This window comes from Peromyscus eremicus, chromosome 2 (genome assembly GCF_949786415.1).
Source record: "Peromyscus eremicus chromosome 2, PerEre_H2_v1, whole genome shotgun sequence".
Classification (NCBI taxonomy): Eukaryota; Metazoa; Chordata; class Mammalia; order Rodentia; family Cricetidae; genus Peromyscus; species Peromyscus eremicus.
The window spans coordinates 150,235,819-150,260,994 of NC_081417.1; the positions used below are offsets into that span (position 1 = coordinate 150,235,819).

Consider the following 25,176-nt stretch of genomic DNA (forward strand, 5'->3'; position numbering starts at 1 on the left):
AGATCTCTGAGATCAACCCAGCCTGGTCTACATAGTGAGTTTCAGGCTAGCCATGGCTGCATAGTGAGGCTGCGTGTGTACTCGCATTTAAATAAAAGTACTTTAAACAAGGGTCGTCCGAGCACAGCACGCCTGTGAAGTCTGCAGGGACGGCTCCAGTCGGTGTCCGTTTGAGCACAGCATGCCTGTGAAGTCTGCAGGGACGGCTCCAGTCGGTGTCCAGCTGCTCCAGAGCAAGCTGCACTACTGCACTTCCACCTGTCTGCACTGTGCTGCTCTGACACTCACGTGGCTTTGGGCACAGACACTTGCCACAGTGTTAGAGCTACCACAGCATGCAGTACAGTAATGTGCTCCTGAGGTTGGCAGCCTGGGAGCACAGTCACCGGGACCTTGCCTTGGTGTGCGGACTTACCCTGTTTATGCCTAAGTACAAAACATGATCAAACAATGAAACCACCTAAGGATGCATCTCTAAGAATACAGCTGCACAGGTGACACAGTGGATACACAGCTGGCCTCTATGCCATGTAAATTCTAACTAAAATCAGCTATGGCACTATCCAATACACCCTATACTATGAACTATTTTGGTGCCAACTTTAAAATGCAGTATCTGAAAATCAGTAATGCCATCCCAATTTCCATTTCAAAAAAATCATGGGAAGGTAGTTTGCCAAGGTTGGTCTGGTAAGTAGCCAACAGAGGCTAGCATAATGAAAGGGAAAGGGAATTAACGCTGAATGTTACTCATGAGTACCCAGCACCTCCTTTCCAAGAAAAGTTTTTCATTTTATTTTATGGTATGAGTATTTTGCCTACAGGTATGTCTGTGCACCATGTGCATGGCTATTGTCCATGGTGCCAGAAGAGGGTGTTGGATCCATCTTCTGGAACTGGAGTTCCAGATGGTTGTGAGATGCCATGTGGATGCAGGGAATCGAATCTGAACACACGCCGCCACCTCCCCACTCCCCGCCCCCCCCACTCCCCCACCCCCGCAAGAACAGCCAGTGTTTTTAAGCACTGAGCCATTTCTCCAGCCCAAGAAAAGTCTTTTAAAACGAACAGTTTTGTTTTCAGTCGTGCTAGTACAAATCCCAACAATGGGAAAGGAAGGCAAAAGGATCAGAACTCAAGGCCATGCTTAGCTATATAGCAAGCTCAAGACAAGTCTCAACTACATGAAACCCTTCCTAAAAAACTAACACTACCAGCTAGGTGGTGGTGGCCACATAACTTTAATCCCAGCACTTGGGAGGCAGACGCAGATGAATCTCAAAACAACAAACTAACTAAAACTATGATGGTATACCCTTGTTTTCCAGCTGTAGAAAATAACTTGCCAAGAACAACTTATTGCTTATAATAGTCAAGTGTGCCCAATTCTGCCAGTCTTAGTTTGCCACTGTCCCCAGTAATCCAGACACAGGATTCTCCTCTATTTTCAGCCCACCAATACTACCTTCCAAAGGAAATTGGAGTGTCCAGATTTCTAGAAGCAGTGAAGTAAGATACAGTTCAAACATGAACCACGCTCTCCATGCACCAGCCCAGAGTGCTAGGCAACCAGGCTAGCAACAAGCCCACACAGGGCCACAGGGCTTGCTCAGATTCCTTCCCAGAACCCTCTTACCACACGCGTCACCCAACAGTCTACCTGGCAGGACTGCTCCAGGAACTTCAGAGGAAGGAAGCCACTGCCATGCTACACCAAGCCCAGGAACCTGCTATTGCTTGCTTGGTTGAAACAGTGGAAGGTTCGGTTTCAAGGCAACTTGCCTCACCCTTGCAGCTGGAGGGTAGGACGGCAGATGGGTACTGAGAATGAGGTAAAGGGTTTGGACTGGCTCACAGAGGCAGGCCAGTGAAAGCAGGCTGGTCTACAATCGGGGATTTTGTGCGTCTCCATCTGGAGGCAAGTTGTTGGCAAGGGTATCAAAAGCCCGGAGGAAACCATTTTGGTAATTTTCTTGTCCCTTTAACTCCATGCCTGTCCCTTCCATTTTCCCAGAGGAAGAAAAGCTCTTTGATGCCCAATGCTTCCTAGCAGCAGACAAGTGAAGCTCAGCTCACTGCTACCAGTACCACTCAATCAAAAGACGAGACATGTCCACACCAACCAAGAGCCTCCATCTCAAGAGTCCGGATATGAGACCAGCCAGCTGGCTCCTGCCAATTACACTTATCTGAAAGTTTAACCAAGCTCAAAAACCCCAGGCAGACAAGCCAAACCCAGTTCTCAAGGAACCTTCTCTGCGGTCTTAATTAGATGGGACTGCTACATTGTTAATTGCTAACAGTGACTCCCCCCACCATTTCTGTATTTTTAAGACACACACTAACAAGACTACTCTGTAGATGAAAAGGGACCTCATGTCTTCTTCACATGTAATCTGGAACCTGCAGTCAGAGATGACAACAGTGGAATGCTGACAGCTCTACGGAGTCAAGCCCTCGCTCGCTCGCTCAGCCCTGGTTCGTTCGTTCGTTCAGCTCGCTTTGAAAAGGCAGCATGCTGCTTCAAAGCCGGTCCCACCTGGCCCGGGCGGCTCTGCAGCTGCTTCCACTCAAGACTGGCACCTCTAGGCCAGGTTTAAGCTTTAGAACAATACAACAGGAAAGGTTTGCCTTACTACAAAAACAAACCAACACGGGAAGAGAAGAGCCTTCTCTGCCGTTGGCCACTTTTTCTTGTTGTTGCATGACAAGCTCTTTTGGAGGAAAAAGCCAAAGGGAAAAGTACAAAGCATTTTTCACCTCCCCCTGGAAGCAAATATTTAACTATGAATGCAGTTTATATAACTTGGCCTCCCTGGCTGGGGCGCTCTCAAAAGCCCATGCTGTCTGAAATGACAAAGAACCCTCAGGTACAGAGCGGGTGGCTTATCAGCACACATCTCCGCATGGCAGAGGGACAGGGGAAAAACAACAGAGGAGCCTTATGGAATCGACATTAGGCCCAGAGCCCAAGTTTTCTGCAGCCATTTCTTTAGGAGAGGAAAAAGAACTGCCACCAATTCTTTCAAAGGTATTATTCCAAAATCATTCTAACCGTGCAAGCTGAGGTGAGTTTGGTGCCCGAAAGTAACGAGCAAAGAAATACCTCTTTGGGGTGGGGCAGTTTCTTAACTGGTCATCTGGGTTTTTTGTTGTTGCTGCTGTTTTGGCTTTTCAAGACAGGATTTCTCTGCATAGTCATGGCTGTCCTAGAACTCTCTCTGTAGACCAGGCTGGCCTTGAACTCAGGGAACCACCTGCCTCTGCCTCTTGAGTGCTGGGATTAAAAGCATGCAACACCACCACCCAGCTTGATATTAGTCTGTAAATTACTATTACGTGTGTGTGTGTGTGTGTGTGTGTGTGTGTGTGTGTGTGTGTGTAAGGATTACTTTGCAGGAGTTGGTTCTCCTTTCTGATCGTGAGTCCTGGGGAGCAAACTCAAGTGCCTTTACCTGCTAAGCAATCACTGGCCTACCTGACACCATTTGCATGTTTGTCTTAACACTCAAAGTTTTATTTCTATTTTATGTGTATGGATGTTTTACCTTCATTTATGTATGTGCACCAAGTATGTGCCTGATCCCCTGGAGCTGGAGTTACAGATGACTGTGACCCACCACATGTGGGTGCTGGGAACCAAACCCAGTTCTTTGCAAGAGCAGTAAAGTGCTCTTAACCACTGAAGCATCTCTCCAACCCCTGACACTGATTAATAAAAAGAACAGAGGATGCAATTTCCATCAACCACACAGTACAGATTTATCTTATGCCTAAGTGCGTGTGGAAGCAAAACTTAAAGGTACCAAGTGAATGCTGTACGCCATCACTGGATAAACACGGGGTGCACCATGTGTTGGAGGTCAGTATGAGCATTTCCAGTTAATAGCAACTTCAGTTTAGATGTAGAGGAATCTGCTCCCAGGCTCTAGATTAAGCACAAAGCTCCACATCACTGCAGATAAGGAAATAACCTGCAGGAAGCCCCAGGCAGGCACCACAATCTGACTGGGAGGGAACTGCTTTCAGTGCCAGCCTCTGCACAGAAAAGCTGGAGTAACAGGTGGAGGGGCTGTGGGACCCACTCTGCAGAGGCCGGAACTGCATCCCACTCTCACGAAGGATGATCAGTCCCAGAGGAAGAACAAAAAGTCACACAAAAACCACCCTAGGACATTTCTTTAAAAAAAAAAAAAAAAATCACTCAGCCTGGCAGTGGTGGTGCATACCTTTAATCCCAGCACTCAGGAAGCAGAGACAGGTGGATCTCTATTGAGGCTGGCCTGGTCTACAGAGTGAGTTCCAGGAAACTCCAAAGGTTACAGAGAAAAACCCTTAAAAAACAAAACAAAAATAACAAACAAACAAAAATCACTAGCTGGGGAAGAGCCTGGTTAAAAGCACTGGCTGCTCTTGCAAAGTACCCCTGTTTGATTCCCAGCGCCCATATGTCAATTCACAACCATTTGTAACTAGTTCCGGGGAATCTCATGTCTTCTGACCTCCAGAGGCACCAGGCATGCATGTGGTGCATGCTCAGACATACATCTACATAAAATAAAGTGAATAAATCTAATAAACAATTTAAAAATAAACATAAAAAATGTCCACGGGGTCGGGGGGATAAAGGCTGTAGGCCTGTAGCCCCATCTACTTCTGAGGCTGGACAAGGGAACCCAGGTGTTTAAGGCAAGACCATCCTGGGGGGATGTATCACAGATTCTTAAATGACCATTACTAAGACCTCGGTGTATACTTAACATTTTAAACAAGGATTCACTATTCATAAGCTTGGAACCAGCATAGTTATCAGGGCTAAAACTTAATTTGTATCTAAAAATTAAAGTTGGAAAGCAACTTCACTTGATTTTGCACAGCTCATCTCAGTATTAGGAGGAAAAACTCTCATGAACTACACTCAACTGGTAGTTTACAAATGTGAAAACTATAAGAATTCCTCAGTGTTGATTCCCTCAGCATTGTACACCCAACAGTGGACGATAAAAAGACAGGGTTAACACTGGCAGGACTACTCTCCTGACAGTGGCACAGTGGCCCCAGGGCAACCCTCCAACCTTGGGTCACTTACTTTACCAGGCCAGGCCCAGCCTGCTCAGCCCCATCGCGAATAGCACTACAGTCTCTAGTGCTTCCTGATGAAGGGTTCAGGAAGAAGCAGTAAGCTATTCATTGTTCAAATAGATCTCAAAGATGTCAAAAGCACAACAGTTAATCCTGTCGTAGAGTACAACTCACTGACTCGCACAGGATCACTTTATATCATGTGAGCCACAGCTCAAAATCTGTTCTTTTCCTACTCAGAGCAGTATGAATGTTTGAGGTTCAAGGCTAGCAGTCACTAGGGTTGGCCTTGAACCACAAACTCAAAAGGATGTGTACCATCACACCAACTCTTTCTTTTCTTTAACGGAGACTCCCTTCAGCTTTATTGTTCAACTGCATCATTTTGTTTTAAAATGTAATAGAGATTTCCCTAGCATTGTCTTGTTTAATAAAACAGTATTTATGCACTGAAATGGACTGAAACAAATTGACACATTTTCTTGTCAGTCATGTTTCTATTGATGCTATTACAGTCAAAAGCATTTGTTACTACAGAATAAACAACACTTGGGACAGACTTCAGTGAGAACCACATTTCCAAGAAACATTCCTGATTTATGAAAGATGCTCTAAGCCCAGCTTATGAGATAAAAAAAAAAAAAATACAGTTCTAAGTCAGCTCTAAATGGTGCTACTTAATCCTCTAAGGCAAAAGCTGGCTGTCCCAAGTGTCCACAGGTGAATGCAAGTCCTATGAATTAGCCAAGAAAAGATGCCAGTGCCAGACCAAAGTCCAAGAGCCAGTGACTGAGACTGTGTTGACTGGCTTCTCAGAAGTCACTCTTGCTTTGGGCTCTGTAGGAAGGACTAGGAAGGTGGCTCTTTCATGGGATTTTGCTGGAGCTGCAGGAGCTATTTAGGTGAAAGTCAATCACTAGGATTCTAAGCAGAGTGGGCAGAGCAGTCAGCAGGAAGACACAGAGGCTGTGTGGAAGTCCTTATGGAATGCTCTGCTGGAGGAACCCAAGTCTTTTAAAGCAGTGCCTACAGAACACACTTCAACTCAAACACTGTACAGCAGGACCTCAAGAAGGCATAAACATGGCTGTAGACGTTTTACTGACATGCAACTAATTAGTTCCCATGTGGAAATACTATGTTGGAAAATGAGAAGCAGCTCGAAGATTCATTATTAGAGAGGCTGGGAAAATAACACAGAATTATTAAGTTTAGATAAACATGTTAAATAAATGCTTTCATCCTGATGGGTGTGCTTTGGCTCTAACAGCAGTGTTGAGCATTGCACCACCTTGCAAGCTTTATTATGACCCATCTCACAGGAAGAAACAAACAATTCAGAGGGGTTAAGTGACTTACTCAAGCACACACATCTGAAAAAGCACAGCTTAAACCCAGGCTGCCTGACTGTACACATCCTGGAGAACAGATGGAGAAGATGGAAAGGCCAGACCGCACAGGAGCCCGGAGTTCTGGAGGTAGCAGACATTCCTGAAGAGGCGGAAAAGGAGTAACATGACTGAAGTTGCACCCCGGTCATCTGAGAGGTGTGGGAACAACCTGGAGTGCAAGAGAGACTTCGCTGGCATAATTCTACAACCTAACAACTGACAAGTATGAGTGTGTGTGCATGTGTGTAAAGACAGGGCTGTCCATAGCAGACAGTAACTGCCTTTTAACAGCAAATTCTCTCAACTGTGACCAAGTTTTCAAAACATCTAGAGTGGGCTGGAGAGGTGGCTCAGCAGTTAAAGAGTACTGGTTGCTCTTCCAGAGACCTGGGTTAGATTCCCAGCACCCACATGGCAGCTCACAACCTATAACTCCAGTCCCAAGGGATCTAATGCCCTCTTCTGGTCTCTTCAAGCACTGCACAAATGTGGTATACAGACATAACCAGGCAGAATACCCATACACTCAAAATAAAGGTTTAAGAAAGTTTTTTAATCTACATTGTGTTTAAGAACTGCACAGTAGCAGAATGAAAAACCCTCCCTAGGTAGGCACTTGCATTCCTGGATTCAATTTCCTCACTTAATCTTTATAATAAACTTCTATGAGCCCCATTTAAGAGAAGAGAAACTGAGGCACGGTAAAGTTAAATACTTGCCTTCAGTCACACATGGGTAGACTGGCAAGTGTTTAACCATTATAATCAATTTAGACTCAGCACAAGAGACTAACTAACCCTTCCAAAATAGAGTCTGGCCAGTAATTTGGGCATTCCCTAATTATACCAACTGAATACCTACTGTGTGCTGTTCTAAGCTCTGGGAAAGGACATCTCCACATAAGTGCACTGTCCAGTGTTGAGGTGGGTAATGATCCGAAACTGGAAGTCTAAAGGGCTATGGCAGAAGGAGGTGACAGTGGGCTGTCAGGAGCTCCCTGCTGCTAAGTTATGCAGCTGGAGGGAGGAGGTGAAGCAAACTGGCCTTTGCGTCATGCTAACCAATGCTGCAGCCTCATGGCCGCTGTCCATTGAGCAACGGGGAAGCAGTAGAGGGCTCCCAATGGGGACGTGGCCATCAGATGTACACTTTCACAGCTGACTGGCAGAATGAGGACGGAGTTAAGAAGCACCATAAAAGACAGAGAGAGTAGTTAGGGTGAGGGAGACCAGCTCCCTCTTTTTCCCCCCAGGGTATTTTCGAGCAGGGAGAAATGAGGAATATGTAGATAAAAATACAGAGGAGAGAGACAGTTAGAAACACAGGATAGCCTTGGGAGGGCCTAGGTCAAAACCCACCAGCCCCTTCTGTCCCTACTAAAGAGCTTTTAAAGGAATGCAAAGGAGTGGAGCAAAAGACCGCCCCCTAGCACAGCCAAGTGTAGACTATCTCAACCACCTGGTGACCATGCATGTGGTCAAGCCATTCTTAATGCAGCCCTGCTGTGTAAAGCAAGCTCAGATCTAACTAGGAAGCTTTTGTGGGCTCCCACATTAGGGGAAACAGCAGGAGACAGGATCCAGACTTCAGAGTTCTCTCCACAGAGGCAGATTGGGTTTGTGGTGCTGCTCTTGGAACTCAGGGCCTAAGCAGCTGAGTGATGTTCTTCCCGAGCCACACCCTAGGCCCTACCAGCAGTCTGCAGCTTCTTCTGCAACTTACACTTTTCTGTCTGTCCTCAACAGTCCTCCCTCTCCCATCCCAGATTTCCATGAAGACAAAGGTGGAACCTGCTTTTAAAGCCAGACAATATAAAGTAAAGCCAGGCTTGGGTGGCACTAGGAACTTCTAAGGATCAGGGGTGGCTGTGCCTGGTACCAGTGTTTAGCTTAAGGGATCCAGAGGGAAGGACACAGCAAAAATCCTGGAAAAAAGATTAATGGAGACAGCAAAGGGACAAACATTTTCTTAAAATACATTTTTAAAAATTGTGTATATGTACATTCACATGTATGAGTGATGTGCCTGCCAAGCCAGAAGAGGGCAACAGATCCCTTGGAGCTATAGTTAAAAGCGTTCTGACCTGGGCTCTAGGAAGTGAACTCGGGTCCTCTGGTTTTTGTTGTTTGGGTTTGGGTTTTTTGTTTTGATTTGTTTGTTTGTTTGTTTGTTTTTGTTTTTGTTTTTCCAGACATGGTTTCTCTGTGTAGCCCTAGCTGTCCTATAATTCATTCTGTAGACCAGACTGGCCTCAAACTCAGAGATTCACCTGCAGCAGGACAGTGGTGGTGCACGCCTTTGATCACAGCACTCAAGAGGCAGAGGTGGGCAGATCTCTGTAAATTCAAGGCCAGCCTGGTCTACAAAGTGAGTTCTAAGACAGCTAGAGTTACAGAGAAAAACCCTGTCTCAAAAACAACAACAACAAAGATCCACCTGCCTCTGCCTCTCAAGTACTGTGCATGCACACCACACCCAGCTGAACTTGGGTCCTCTTTAAACACTGAGCCATCCCTCCGGCCCCAGGACAAATGTTTTTGGCATGAATCAATGTTTTTTAACTTAATACTCACACGGTGTTTGCAAAGGTGCTGGATGGACCTGCCTCACTTTCAGGACTTCTGTCAGTGGCAACATTTTCTTGCTGCTTAAACTGCCACAGACAGGGTCCAGTGAGGAAATGACACCGCAGAGATCTCTGCTGCCCTTAACTGCACAGCTCCACAAGCTCCAAGCTTGTACTAAGCTCTCCAAGAAAGAGCCCAAGAACACAGTTCTCGTGAAGGGGGAAATGCTCTAAAGTAGCAGTTAGAAGCAGATATAAAGTCCAAGTCATTCACAGAGTACAGCCGCTCTGTGAAAAGCTAAGATGAGTGGCTTTTATTCTGATGTGAAGAACAAAGTCTGCAAGTACCAGATTTCAACGTCATCATCTGAATGATGACAAGAACCTGGAGTCTTCTAGAACAAACCTTCCTACTGAGTGAAGGATGGAGCTCAGTCATGTGCTTCCGTTTCAGATCTATGAAGGAAGAAGTTTGAGTGGTCTAATTTGTACAAGTTCAGACAAGAAAAGGAGGAGAAGCAGCAGCATTTGTTTGAACTCAAAAACACTTTGTCAAAGTACTTGGAGAAGAAATCTGTCCACCATCATGTCAGCACACTGCAAAAACAATAGATGAGCCGGGCAGTGGCACACGCTTTTCGTCCCCAGCACTTGGGAGGCAGAGGCAGGTGGATCTTTAAGTTTGAGGCCAGCCTGATCTACAGAGCAAGCTGCAGGACAGACAGGGCTATACAGAGAAACCCTGTCTCAGAAAACAACAACAGAGATGAGTCTAGGCACTCTGACTTGGGTTAGACAGCAAACACTAAAGCAGGCACTGGGTTCGGCTTCTCCCAAACTGTCAACTCTGACCCAGTTTTTCTACTCTACCGTAAGGAAGGGACTTGGAAAGCTGAACAACTTACACAAATCTCCCTGTTCTACAGTCTCCCTCATGCATCAACAGTGGCCCATGAGCTTCTAAGACAGCCCCTCACCAGGAGGAGACACTTTTAGCCACCGGCACCCACCACTCTGTGCCCAAGTCTACCCTGAGCTCTTGTTCCCTCTGTGCTGCCTGCCCCAATATTTCCAATTAGTTTTCTGCACTTTTAAAAACAACAAGCTAAAAAGTAACTACCAAAAGGCAGAGAGATCTCTGCATTGGAGGCCAGTCTGGTCTATACAGCAAATACCAGGGCAGCCAGAGTTACATAGTGAGACACTCACTGTTTTAGTTAGGGTTTCTACTGCTGTAAAGAGACACCATGAGGGCTGAAGAGATGGCTTAGAGGTTAAGAGCACTGCCTGTTCTTCCAGAGGGCCTGAGTTCAATTCCCAGCAACCACATGGTGGCTCACAACCATCTATAATGAGATCTGATGCCTTCTTCTGGCCTGCAGGCATGCATGCAGATAGAATGCTGTATACATAATAAATAATAAATACTTTAAAAAGAGAGAGAGACCATGACCACAGCAACTTTTATTAGGAAAACATTTAATTGGCTCACTTACAGTTTCAGAGTCTATTATCATCATGGTGGTGAGCACTGCAGCATGCAGGCCGACAGGGTGCTGGCTACATCTTGATCAGAAGGCAACAGAAGTGGACTATGACACTGGGCGGTATCTTAAGCATAGGAAACCTCAAACCCAAAGTGACACGCTTCCTCCAACAAGGCCATACCCACTGCAACAAAACCACACCTCCTAATAGTGCCACACCCTATGAGCTTATGGGGGTCAATTACATTCAAACTACCAGAGACACTGATTGATTTTTTTTCTTTTTACAAACGATTATCTATGGGTAGGGCAAAGCACTTGCCGAGTAGGCACAAAGACCCGAGTTCAGGTCCCAGCACCAGCGGAAGGGATGTGGTAGCAGTACCTGTCTGTGACTGCAGTGCTCCTGTAGCGAGGAGAAAGGTGGAAGGAAGGAGCACACTCTCCAGCCTCTGGGCCAGCTAGCCTGCTCTGCATACAGGGAACAAGAGACCCTGGGGAAGGTAAGGACCAATGCAGGTTTTCCTCTAGACACATATCATGTGACACACGGATGCTACGTTGCCATTTTCACCCCTTCCCCCTCTCCTGCTGGAACTCTCCTCCCCCAGCAAGTCCCCCTGGGTTTGACCCACTGGGTTCAATTACTTTCTTACCCAGGCATGGTCTGGGAACACAGTTGCTTAGTGGTAAGACGCTGGCCCAGCATGTCTGAGAGTCCATGCCCACCCAACCCCAGCACCCCCCCTTCCCGTACACATTTGGGGCCAGCAAGGTAAAGGCAATTGTTGCCAACTCCCAGACCCTGAGTTTGATATACCAGAACACACATGGTAGAGAGAACTAATTCCCACAAGTTGTCCTCCACATGTGCATACATACACACACACACACACACACACACACACACACACACACACACACCACAATAATGTAAAACTTTTAAAATAAGTACATGCCTGTTCAACCAGAACTGAAACCCACAAACACTACCTCTATAGTACCCTCTATGGCCCGTTCCTCCCTCTCCCCTTAGTCTCCTGAAATCATTTACCTACTTTCTTTCATTATATTGTGGAGCATATTTTCTAGAATTTTATATATAACTGGAATTGTAAGTCAGAGATAGCACAATGAGTTCCTTTTATGACTGAGTTTCTCAGTGTAAGCTAGTCCACAACTGTTGGTTATCTACTCCTCAGCAGATAGACATCTCAGCCGTCTCCGGTTGGGGGCTCTTAGGGACGGACACTCCTGAGTGTCCATGTGGACCTGTCCTAAGAAAGGGCTGACACTGGGCCAAGACAGCCCTCCCAGCCCTCTCCCACCAGTGCTGCACAGCGTCAGGGCCTGCCCCTTACTTATCTCAGTGATTCTACTGTACAACTTGTAAAGCTTGGCGATTCTAATGCTTAATGGCATAGCTCAATCTTACCACATCTTTCCCGTGATTGCAGATGGAGCTGTCCTTTCCTGTGCTTAGTTACTGGGAGTAAAACTTCTTTTCAAGCATCCTACGTAGTTTTTCTTGTGATCAGCGTTCCCCATATGCCAAAACAAGTCCTCTCTCTGTCGGCTGTGTGCACTGCTAAGATCCTCTCCCATTCTAAGGCTTCAAAAATCACCAGGTGTCTTTCAGAACTCAGTTTAAAATGTGAACAAGTCCTGTAGCTTTTCTTGGTGAGTGCTGCTCTTTGTGTCCTAAGAGCCCTCCTCCGCCCTCAGCTCACAGGGACTCCTCTCTACTTTTCCTTCCCAAGGTTTTGCAGCTTCAGCTTTTACAATCAAATCAGGTCCATTCTGTCTCTGTGTGGACACAGCTGTTGCTCCAGTTTGTTGAAAAGATTTTCCTCTCCCCATTAAACTGTGTGTGTTAAAAATGAACTGGCCACACACACATTCTTGGCCTATTTTAGACTCTGTACTACTCTGTGTATATCCTTCCTCCAATACCACCCTGCTTTGTACTTAAGCAGAGTAATTAAGTCCCCAGCTCTGTTCTTGTTAAAAATTATTCTGCTAACACCTGTAATCCCAGTACTTGGGGTCAAGTGTTGAGAAGATCACTCCAAGTTCAAGGCCAGCATGGACTACAATGAGACTGTCTAAAAACAAACAAAACAACAACAAAAACAAGTTCAAGGCCAGCATGGACTACAATGAGACTGTCTAAAAACAAACAAAACAACAACAAAAACAAGTTCAAGGCCAGCATGGACTACAATGAGACTGTCTAAAAACAAACAAAACAACAACAAAAACAAGTTCAAGGCCAGCATGGACTACAATGAGACTGTCTAAAAACAAACAAAACAACAACAAAAACAAGTTCAAGGCCAGCATGAACTACAATGAGACTGTCTAAAAACAAACAAAACAACAACAAAAACCCCTTTGTGAATTTGAACTGTTTATACTTTTGCATAGATTATTTTATTTTAATTTTGGATTTATTTTATGTGTATAAAGTTTTGCCTGTATGCAAGTATGTGTACCACATGCATGCCTAGTGCCCAGAGAGGTTAGAAGAAGGGGTTGGGTCCCCTGTAACTGGAGTTATGGAAGGTTGTGAGCTACCATGTGGGTGCTGGGAATCAAACCCAAGCCTTCTGTAGGAGTAGCCAGCTGCCCTTAACCACGTCTCTCTAGTCCCTCATACATATTTGAAAGTCAGGAAGTGCAGCTTAGTAATACAACACAGATGCAGCAAGCATGCACCATGGCCTAGGATTTCATCACAGCACCAAAACCCAAACCAACAAGTCAGCCTCTGAATTCCCATACAAGCCTTAAACCTTAGTTCTCTCACTAGAAAAACAAACAAAAACAAAAACCAGTCCTAGCAGGGTGTGGTGGTACATGCCAATGATCCCAGCACTTGGGGAGACTGAAACAGGGAAAAGTGAGTTAGAGGTCAACATGGACTCACTCACAGGTGAGCCACAGCTAGAGTAAGACCCTTTCTCAAAGGAGAAGATATTACAATCTCCCTGTTTCTAGTAAAAAGGAGAGGAGGAGGAGGAGGAGGAGGAGGAGGAGGAGGAGGAGGAGGAGAAGCAGCAGCAACCAGGTAACGTGTCCATGTAGCAGACATGCCAGCAGCAAGTACTGTACTGTCAGCGGCTTCCCCCCTCTCTCAGGGGGTCTCAGACAAGCTCCAGTGGAGCGATGCCCTAATTGTACCAGGGGGTCAACAGCCACGGCAAAAATATTACCACACCAAACAACTTCTATAAGTAAATATTTAAATTTTTACTTGGACTCAATCCTGAAATACACTTGCCAAAGAAAGCAATTCAGCATATTTACTAATAAACTGTTTCAGGCCACATTTCAGGAAAGCATAAAACCACAGCAGAACACAATTTAAATGTTTTCAAGTTCCATATAGCGCCTAATTACATTATTCTGTAATGCCCGCAGGCAATTCTCCAGGAGGATCACAATGTCCATGAGTTTTACTGCTGCTGCAAACAGAAAAGTCTGCTCACACTGCTCTGAAAACCTCGCAGCAAACAAAGCATGACTATTCAACAATTAACATGGACTAATTTGAAACCTGAACTCGACAGAACCAAGAGCCTTTCAAGTATTTAGTTTAGCCTGACTGATAATACTCCATGAAGAGCCAGGCATCAGCTTACAAACTTGGGGTACACAAAGGCACTCCCTGGTGAGCCACCAATGCTGTGGTAACCCAAACTCATCGGATGAACTGGTACTTTAAGAAAAACATGAATCTGCTTTCTTTCTTTTTCCATGACTTCATTCAATGACCTCCTTCAGTAAAATGTTTAGTAAACAGCTTTAAACAATCAATCTAAGTAGACTTGATTATTGGCTCTGCTGGCTAAATGAGAAGCAGGTCAGGCTGAATCCGGAGTGTCCTGCTTTCCTAGCAAGGGAAGGACAAGGCCAAACCCTCTGTTTTCATGAACAAAACAACAGCAACTTCCACCTCTGACTGAGCTGCAGATGACCGACTCCAGCCATGCCACATGCCACCAACGGCCACATACAGGTTTAGTGCACTGTCTTAGGTCAACCTGCCATCCATGGACTCCTGCTCCTGAGTTCTGCTGTCACCTCATCCTCTCAGCCGGATTTTACCTTAACACACTAACCCATATCCCCATTTTCCTTTTGCCCCCTCAACCCCCTGCCAATTTATTCTCGTGTGCTTGAGAGTGATTTTTCTGAAATCTGAAATTCTACCATGTTCCTCTTAAGGCTCAACACAACAGTCAATGAATTTCCTCAGTGTTAATTAAGCTGAGCTGCCACACAATCTGGCAATTCCACTCCTAGGTACACACACCTAAGAGAAAGGAAAACCTTTGTCCACATAAACCTTGTCACTTAATCATAGCAACATAATTCAGAACAGCCAAAAGTATTTACAGAATTCTGGGGGACAGCTCTGTGTGTGAAAGCACTTGCTGCTCACTCAAGTCTGGCGACCCAAGTTCTGGTGGCTGACACCCAGGTAAAAAGCTGAACATGGTAAGAACTGGCATTCCTTTGGCAAGATGGGATATAGAGGCAGGAGAATGGCCCAAAAGCCAGCAGGCCAGCAAGTCTGGCTTTCACAGTGAGGCGGCAGAAGTAAGAGAGATTCTGCTTCAAACCAAGATGAAGGAGAACCAACTCCTGAAAGTTGTCCTCTGATTTCTATATGCACTCAGTGTTGCCCACATTCTCACACACAGTACAAACGACTTTAGTGAATAAACAACAGATGAACTGCCTCACTACTACATGTCATTTGTAACAAAAAATAATGATGCCGGGCGGTGGTGGCGGTGCACGCCTTTAATCCCAGCACTCTGGAAGCAGAGGCAGGTGGATCTCTGTGAGTTCCAGGACAGGCTCCAAAGCTACACAGAGAAACCCTGTTTCGGAAAAAAAAAAAAAAAATAATAATAATAATAATGAAATACTGGCACATACAACATGGATGTACTGTGACAACATTAAGCTGGGCTGGAAACATGGCTCAGTGGTTAAGAGTGTGTGCTGCTCTCATACAGGACCCAAGTTCCCAGCACCCACATCAGGCTCCTCTGTCACCTGTAACCCCAGGCCCTCCCCCTCACGTAAACACACACACTTAAAAATTAAATCATAAAAAGAGCAAGAAAACATTAAATTAAGTGAAATACCACAGACACCAAAGACCACATGTTGTGTTGTGTTTCTGTTTAAAGATAAGAGTCTTACACTGTAGCTCAGGCTGGCCTTGAGCCCCAACCAACCGTCCAGATTCTGCCACTTGAGTGTTGAGATGACCGGCACGAGCCACCACACCTATACCACATGGTGTATATTTTCGTTTTGTGAAGTGTCTGGAAGAGCTGCGGGGACTAGGGGCTCCAAACGGGAGCACCGGTGTCTGGGGGTTCTGAGGCAGGAACAAATACTCTGAAGTGAGACCGGGAATGGTTGCACAATTCTGTGAATAAATACTTTAAATAGAATTAATAGTGCCTGAAATACACCTCAACAAAGCAGGTTTTGGTTTTTGGTTTGGGGTCTTTTGTTTTTAGAGACAGGGTTTCCCTGTGTAACAGCCCTAGCTGTCCTGAAACTCACTTTGTAGACCAGGCTGCCTCTGCTGCCCAAGCACTGGAAATCCCAACTTTTTAATATGTGTAAAGACTCCCCTCAACTACCTCCTCCCTTCTACCTTTCTTGTCTCAATTCTGATCCCTCCCCCACATGAGCTCTTTAACACACTTCCCAGGCCTCTGCCATTAGTAAATAGTAGCCGCAAGTATGGCTTAGGGAAGCAGACAAAAGGGGCTGGACACACTATGCAGCCAGAGTCTCAGCCCCTATAGGCAGGCACCCACGTCCTCATGGGAGAAATGTGAAGAATGTTCTCCCTTCCAGAGAACAGGAGCTGAGAAGACAGCATGCTGAGTGCAGTTAAGAGCTGTCACTGCTGCCACCCCATCATCCTGGAGGGACCCAGACTTACTTTCTTTTTTTTTTTTCTTTTTTTCCCTGGAGACAGGGCTTCTCTGTCTGCCCTGGAACTCACTCTATAGACCAGGCTGGCCTCAGATTTAGAGATCTGCCTACCCCTGCCTCCTGAGTGCTGAGATTAAGGCATGCACCACCACTGCCCAGCTCAGATTTTCTCTCCTCTACGGCACAGGACAGCTTCTAAGACCTGGAACACTCCTTCTACCCTCTAAGTCTACATATTCTCAAGATAGAAAATGTCACTCCCTTCTTTCCCAGAACCTCAATATGTGTGCACCACCCTCCACTCCCAGAGCTTATCCCAGTAACTAGTATTAAACTATCTGAGGAAGTACACTCTATTTTATTCTAGTGACAGAATCTCTTTCTGTAGCCTACTAGGCTGGCCTTGAAGGTCCATATACACATGAACATGCACCAACACACATGCACACAAAGAAAGCGAACAATCCCTATGCAGCCCAGAGTAGTAAATCCAAACTGAGGGCACCAGCTCTGCAGAGACCAGAACAATCAGGCCTCCTCCAACTGGGGCACTCTGCCTTCCATGCCCACTAACAAAGACTGTGTGCCTTAGCTGAGTGGTGATGCACCCTTTAATCCCAGCTCCGCGGAGGCAGAGCAGGCCGATCTCTGTGATGAGGCTAGCCTGGTCTACACAGTGAGTTCCAGGACAGCCTGGGCTACACAGAGAAACCCTGTCTCAAAAAACAAAAATGAAACAACTCATTTTCCTTTTCCTGCTGTCACACTGGGGGTGCACAGGCTGAACCACTCAGCACATGAAGGAAGAGGAGCAGCACAGCCCTTCAACTGAGAGGAAAGGAAAACCAGAGCATCCCAGAAATCTGATAAAACTTAAAAATCAATTCATAAAATTGGCAAAACCTTTAATGATGTATTCACATATAACTAATGGAACATGCCATTCATAAAATGTAATATTCTTCACTCCTTTTTAATTTCCCGCAATAAAGCTCTGGCACTTCTCTTAAAACAACATCACGTGTTTAAATACCAAGTGCTCTCTGCTCTATGCTCTCACTCGGCCTCTCCCAAATAGTGCTTACACCACTTTTTATTTTCTTTGTTTGAGATAAGGTCTTGAATTTAGCCTTGGCTAGCTTGGAAATCACTATGTAGACCAGCCTGGACTTGAACTTGCAGCAATCCTCCTGCCTTTGCCTCTCAGGCTTTAACACTACTTTAATGCTAAGACCTCTTGACCATAACTTATGCTCCACAAGGAAATAAAAGTTGGTTTAAAAAAAAAAAAGCTGCCCCCCTCCCCACGGGAAGTGGTGGCTCATGCTTTTAATCCCAGCACTCTTGAGGCAGAGGCAGGCAGATCTCTGAGTTCCAGGCCAACCCGCTACCCAGAGAAACCCTGTCTCGAAAAACAAACAGAACAAAACAAAACAAAACAAAACTCCCCAAGAGTTTAAAGACACATGATCAAGTATGTGAACTAGCAAAAATTCACATAAAATAGTTGACTTTTTAATTTAAATGCTAATTGATTCAGTTAATAAATATACTCTGAATCTCAGATACGGGCACAGAACATGGGCTTCAAAATTCTCAGCAATACATGCCATTCACTTAACAACTACTGTGTCGCTCACCAAAAATCAAGTTTAGAAACAAACTGCAAACTTCAGATGGCAATATCCACTTCTAGGGAAAAATACTTTGACCTCAGCAAACAGGACACTGAAGAACTTCCTAAGTACCAATAGGGTTGTCAGCACAAACAAAGTCATATTTATGGATGAACACGACCAAAGAGGAGGGTAAAATGTGAGGTGGGAGTGTAGTCTGCCAGAGACCCTGTTTAACATGCTCTAGGGCCTGAGTTCAATCCCCAGCAATACAAATGGGGGGTGGGGGGTGGGGCGGTACAGGAGACAAAAGGAAAAGAATACGGGTTGTTGAGGAAATGTGCAAAATTGATGTAATGAGCAAGGATCTGTCTGTCTGTCCCTTGGTACCTTCTGTCCAAAGTCAGGGAGCCATGTCAGATAATCTATAATTACCTATTCTTCAACACTAACTGCAACAAGATAAATGGGTAGTTTAACAGGGATTAACAGGATAGATTAACAGAATCAACAGGGGAAACAACTGTTTCTCGGGGTCTAGAGAGACAGCTCAGTGCTTAAGAATGCTTGCTGTTCTTGCAGAGGACCTGGATTTGGTTCCCAGCACCCAAGTAAGTGGCTCACAACTGCTTCAAACTCCAGCCAGTGGGTCCAACACTGTCTTCTGTCTTCTGTGGATAGCCACACTCAGTAGTCCATAAAGGCAGACACACACACAAGCCCAAAAATAAATCTTTTTAAAAAGGGGTGGAGTGTGGTGGGGCTGTAGTTGGTGCTGCATTAGTCTGTACATCCAAGTGCAGTACCCACGGTGGTCAGAAGAGGGCATCAGATCCCTTAGAGCGGGAGTTAGAGGTGGTTGTGAGCTGTGATCGAGGTGTTGGGAACCAACTCAGGTCCTCTGAAAGAGCAGTAAGTGCTCTTGACTGCTGAGCCCATCTCTAGCCTGAAGAACGCTTCTTTTTTTTTTTTTCCGAGACAAGGTTTCTCTCGCTCTGTAGACCAGACTGGCTTCACAACTCACAGAGATCTGCCTGCCTCTGCCTTCCATGTACTGGGATTAAAGGTGTGTGCCACCATAGTCTGGCTAAGAACACTTCTTAAAAGTGCCCAGTTGTACAACACTTGTAATAAAAAATAGTCCTCTTGTGGCTGGGGGTAGAGCTCAGAGTTAAAATGCAAGGTCTTGGATTCCACCCCCGGCACGGAGAGGGGCTCACAGCGGCTTCCATCCAATCACAGTGGCTGCTCTGCAGTCTGCAGAGCCAGAGCAAAATCATCAAACAGACCTAACTGAAAGCTGCAGCGACTGGTTCTCCCAGCCTGCATCTTACTCCACATCTCAGTGCAGACTGTCACTCCCTGAGGCTCCATCTCCTTTCTCAAGCGCTAGGAAAGCACTTGGTGAGGAGACTCAGAGAGCGCCCAACACCTCTGGGAACCTATAGGAACTGGTAGAAGAGAGCTGCAGGAGAGCAATGTTCTTCAGTCTGGGGACCCCGGGCTCCTGTCCCTTACGTTTCTGCTCTTTCTCTAAGCCCATTGTCAGCGGGTCGGCCCACTAGAGTCTCAACTCTGGTGCTCCCTCAAACCTGAAAGCCTGTTCTCAAGTGTTACTGGATCATGTTCAAATCCAACCATTAGAAGTGACTGAAATCATGGCCTGTCCTCACTGTGGTCTGGTATGCACTGGGATGTACAATCAGTTCTGTCTTGTGACTTAGTGTGATGAGGCTTATCTGCACCCCTTCAGCTTACTCCAAATGCTGATCAAGCACTTTACCAGTGGACCAGGGAGATGGCTCAGTGGGTAACTGGTGACCTGAGTTAGAACCCCAGGATCCACACTGTGAAGGACATAACTGAATCCTACAAGTTGCCCCACTGACCTCCACATGCTCACCATGGCAGGAACAAACACACACAAAATAAAAATTTAAATAAAAAAAATTACCATGAAGGAAAATTCCAGTCTTGGTACTATCCTTCTAAGAAATGCAGACAAGCTAATCAGATGAGAAAGAGGAGAGACAATCACCTTGACTGAGTTCCTACTCTACAACGGGCTTAAGAAATGTTTTCATATGCTTAAAAATATCCACTTATAGCTGGGTGTGGTGGCTTACACCTGTAAACCCAGTGGTTTTTTTTTGGGGGGGGGGGGGGGTTGGCAGAGGCAGGCGACTTGGAGGCCAGGTGGCCAACCTTGTCTACAAAGCCAGCTCCAGGACAGCTAGAGCTGTTACACAGAGAAACCTTGTATCGAAAAAAACCAACAAAACCCTACTCATGTAGTCGGGGTCTAGAGGACCTGGTAGTGCTGAGAAGCTGAGGCAGATTAGAAGGAGAATCAGAAAGATCAGTAATTCAAGGCCCCATTACATTTCCAGTTTGAGGACAGTCTGAAAAAAGGTATTTAACTTAAAATTAAAAACAAAATACTACCCAAATGCAAGCCATTGTGCTCTCACATTGTCTCTCACTGGAGGGCTCTGCCACTCTCTAATCAATTCAGAGGCTCTCCAGCAGAAACTACTTCACTCTCAGTGCCCTCTCATCTGCTCTCGACACTGTCTGGCCTCACTTCACTATTCTGCTTCTGTCCGCTCCCCTCCAGCAGCACCAAACTCACCTCAGACACCCTGCAGCATCAACACTCACATTCCACCATGCCTGCTTAGGTACCTGCAGTCCGTGCTAAGGATTTACAGCTTTCTCCTGCAGGTTTCGGTGGAGGCGGGGGTTTGGTTTTGGGACCGGGTCTACCTATACAGCCCAGGCTGACCTCAATCTGGACGAGATCCATCTTCCTCTGCCTCTTGCGCTGGGACCAAAAGTGTGTGCCATTATGCCCACTTCCTCCAGTTTTCTTTACCTTTGGTTTTGTTTTGTTTTGTTTTGTTGGTTTTTCAAGACAGAGTTTCTCTGTTTAACAGCCCAGGCTGGCCTGGAACTCACTGTCATCTGCCCGCCTCTGTCTCCAGAGTGCTGGGGTTAAAGGGGAGCAGCCAAGTTTTCTTATCCTTTTAGCTTGATCTCCATTCGGGGTTGAGGAATAGATTTTAACAAAAGCAAAGGAAAAAAAATTAGTGAGGATGAGGAAGAAAGTGAGTGACTAAACCTTGTCTCTGCAGACAAAGAGCATTCTAAACTCCCCATCGTACTGTTTAGGGACTATGCTGGTATATAAATCTCCTCTCTCAAATTACAAACCATTGAAAATAATTGTTTATTTTCTTTTGTTTTTTGTTTGTTTGTCTGTTTGTTTCCTGAGACAGGCTTCTTTGTATAGTCCTGGAAAAATAATATTTTGGGCTAGAGAGAGGGCTAAGTGGTTCACAGCATTTGCTGCTCTTGCAGAAGACCCAGGTTCAATTCTCAAGTCTCACAACTGTCTGTAACTCCAGCTCTAGCAGATCCACCACCCTCTTCTGACCTCTTCCGGCAGCAGACATGTACATAATGCACAGACATGCATGCAGGCAAATCACTCATGCACAGTAAGTATAACATTTTTGGCCACTTCCAGAATAACTCATTTCTAATAATAACTTAGCCCATTTAATCCTCCGAAGCCCTCTAAGATAGTAACAGTTACTGACAATTTAAAATGAGGAAATAGAGGTAGGGTCATTAGCTAACTTGCCCCTTGTGGCAAAACTGGTTAGGGCTAAATCTGGGAGTAAAAAAGTAACTGTGATAAAATATTCCATGTATTGATTCATCCTGAATAATTTTTCGACACAGGGTTTCTCCATGTAGTTTTGGTGCCTTTCCTGGATCTCACTCTGTAGACCAGGATGATCTCGAACTCACAGAGATCCGCCTGGCTCTGCCTCCCAAGTGCTAAGATTAAAGGCGTGTGAGAAGGCCGCCAGGCTCATCCTGAACAACTACACTACACTCTTCTGGGGTTCAGGGAAAAACAGTGAGAAAAACAGAAATTCTTAAGCTTAGAACTTCACTAAGCTTAAGATTTTATTCTTTCCTGATATCTTCATCTAAGAATATAATCCTAAATTCTCTTAAATAGATTTCTATGCAGTAAGTATAAAATATGAACCGATGTGTGATGGCGCACACCTTTACTCCCAGCATTCAGGAGGCAGAAACAGGCAGATCTGTTAGTTTGAGGCCAGCTAGGGCTATACATGGAGAGCCTGTCTCAAAGAAAAAACACTTGAATTTGCAACAATAAATGTTAGTACAGAAGAAAGAGTCTTGGGGGACTGGGGAGATAGATAGCTCAGTAGGTAAAGCCCTTGCCTTAAAAGCATGTGGACTTGAGCTCGAATCCTCAGCACCCAAGCAAAAATCCTCCTACTGGGGAGGGAGAGACAGGCAATTAAAAAAAAAAAAAACTCAACTGGCAGCCAGTTTCGGCAAATTGTTGAGTTCCAATTTCTGAGATCCCCTTTCAAAACAGAAGGTTCACACCTTTAATCCCAGCACTCCCAAGGCAGTAGCAGAGAAGGTCTCATGAGTTTAAGGCTAACCTGGTCAACACAGCTTTCCAGGCCAGCCAGGGCTACATACTCAGATCCCACCTCAATAAAGAAATGAAGGTAAAGACCTATTGAGTAAGACACCACATCGACCTCTGACCTACATATCAATACCTGCAAGGCACAGGTGACGCGCGCACACACACACACACACACACACACACACACACACACACACACACGAGAAAGATGCAGAGGAGGATGATCAGCAGCCATCCCGAGACCCAGAGCCAGAAATCCTAGGGGAAATGCTAAACTTATGCCACAGATTAGCAATGAGATTCCAGGCAAATTGCTTCACTGGACTCTCAACGTGGAAAAAACACTCACGCCTAGTTTCAAGCAGCACGCCTAACATCTGCAGCACGCTAAGTGGAATCCCCTCGGTGTTCCTTCCCCAACCCCATGACCTCATAAAGTGTTTCGTCACAGAACGCGTGTGGAAAAGACAACCTGGAGTAACAAGGAGGCATGCAGTGACCACGATCGTACTGTCTGGGGCAGTTCTTCCGGAGCATCACCACCGTCTCCAATTCCAGACCCGAGATGGTCAGATTCAGATAAATGACGTCCCGCACGACAGCAATTCCCACCGCGGCCCCGCGGAGGCTACAGAACGCCCCTTTGACCTTCTTCCGAAGGCAGCTTTCCCAGCTGGGCAGCAGGGTGGGCTCCGGCAGGGGACGTGTGGCATGGACCGGCAGAGCTCCACGGCGCCTCCCGCACTCTTTCCCACTCCCCGAGCGCCGCTTCGCCCCCGAGCCTGCACCTCCTTCTACCCCGGAGCTCGCCCGCGCCCTTCCGCCAGCCGTCCCCGCCGCCCGGGTTGACAGTCACCTGTCGGCGCCCCGCAGCTCAGAGCGCACCGCGGGGCTGCAGCAGGCCGCGGCCTGACCCCTGCGGCTTTCCGTCCGCGCGCGGGCCGCTCGGCTCCGGACAGGGCCTACCAGAGACAGACGCGCTCACCTAGCTTCACCACCGCGTCGGCCATGCACCGGTCCCACTTTCTGCCCAGGTCGGACTCCGACATGTTCCCCTCCGGTAACTCCAGCGCTCCTCACGGCCGGCCCCCGCGCTCCGACTGATCACTACTCTCGCGAGAGCCGGCCGCCGCCGTAGGCTTCCGGCAGGAGCCGGCGCTCCAGATATCGCGAGATCACGTGTGTCTTCCGTCTCTTCCGGTTTTCTATGCTCTGTCGTCAAGGTGACAGGTTGCCTGGAAGCCGGAGGTGACCCTGACCTTGGAGATACACCGAAAGGTGGCGAAGACTGACAGCTTCCTGATGAACATCTAGAGTCCAGAAGGACGTTCCTCGCCTGTGTTTTATATTTGTATATAATATATTTTGGTCATTTCCATCCCCATTACCCTCTCTCATCCCCCATCCCGTACCCCCTGAACCCTTTCTTAACAAGCCTCCCTCCCCACCCACCCACCCTTTTTTTTTTTTTTTTTTTTTTTTTTTTTTTTTTTTTTGGTTTTTCGAGACAGGGTTTCTCTGTGTAGCTTTGCGCCTTTCCTGGAACTCACTTGGTAGCCCAGGCTGGCCTCGAACTCACAGAGATCCGCCTGGCTCTGCCTCCCGAGTGCTGGGATTAAAGGCGTGCGCCACCACCGCCCGGCTCCACCCCCCTTTTTTAATAGGACCCACAGAGGGTTTTTTGTTGTTTTCGAGACAGAGTTTCTCAGTATAACCGCCCTGACTGTGCTGGGACTCGCTTTGTAGACCAGGCGGGCCTCGAATTCAGCTAGATCTGCTTGTCTTTGCCTTCCAAGTGCTGGAATAAAGCCGTGCATCACCACAGACTGGCCAGGACCCACTGAGTTTAATTAGGGTAGCTTGCATGGCCGTGGTGGGGCATTATTTATTGGAACATGAACAATTTACAAATGAATTTTTTAAATAGATTTTTGTTTTGTTTTGTTTTTTCGAGGCAGGGTTTCTCGAAAAACCACCGCCCGGCCTTTAATAGATTTTTTTTTTTTTTTTTTTTTTTTTTTGGTTTTTCGAGACAGGGTTTCTCTGTGTAGCTTTGCGCCTTTCCTGGAACTCACTTGGTAGTCCAGGCTGGCCTCGAACTCACAGAGATCCGCCTGGCTCTGCCTCCCGAGTGCTGGGATTAAAGGCGTGCGCCACCACCGCCCGGCTCTAGATTTTTTTTAAAAACACTGTGGAGCCTCAACCCAAATGTCCCTGCCTCCTCACCTTCCTTGTTTCCTTCTCTCTTCATAACTGCATGACGCCACCCTTCCCTAATTTGACAGTTTCCTCCAGGCCTCTCTTTTGTTTTCCTACCTGTTTAGAATGTTCATTCTCACACCTCCATCTAAGCATGTTCACTCCAATCAGTGGTTCTCAACTTGAGGGATGACCCCTGGGGGGGCTCACATGTCAAATATCCTGCATATCATATTAACATTACGATTCATAACAGTAGCAAAATTATAGTTATGAAGTAGCAACACAATGAAATAATCTTATGGTCAGCCGTCACCACAACATGAGTGAAGGGAAGGAAATAAAAAGGAAGGACCTGACTGTTCTTAAGTATGGT

The 25,176-nt window shown here is 46.3% G+C and overlaps 1 protein-coding gene across 1 annotated transcript in view; it reads right to left on the bottom strand.

Moving 5' to 3' along the window:
* The window catches only part of Micos10 (mitochondrial contact site and cristae organizing system subunit 10), a 29,751-nt gene extending 5,971 nt beyond the window's left edge, over positions 1-23,780 (bottom strand). Inside the window, exon 1 of the mRNA XM_059255287.1 lies at positions 23,587-23,780. Coding sequence (XP_059111270.1) covers positions 23,587-23,650 — 64 coding nt within the window. The 5' untranslated portion in view covers positions 23,651-23,780. The remainder of the gene's footprint in view (positions 1-23,586) is intronic.
* Positions 23,781-25,176: the final 1,396 nt, after the last annotated feature.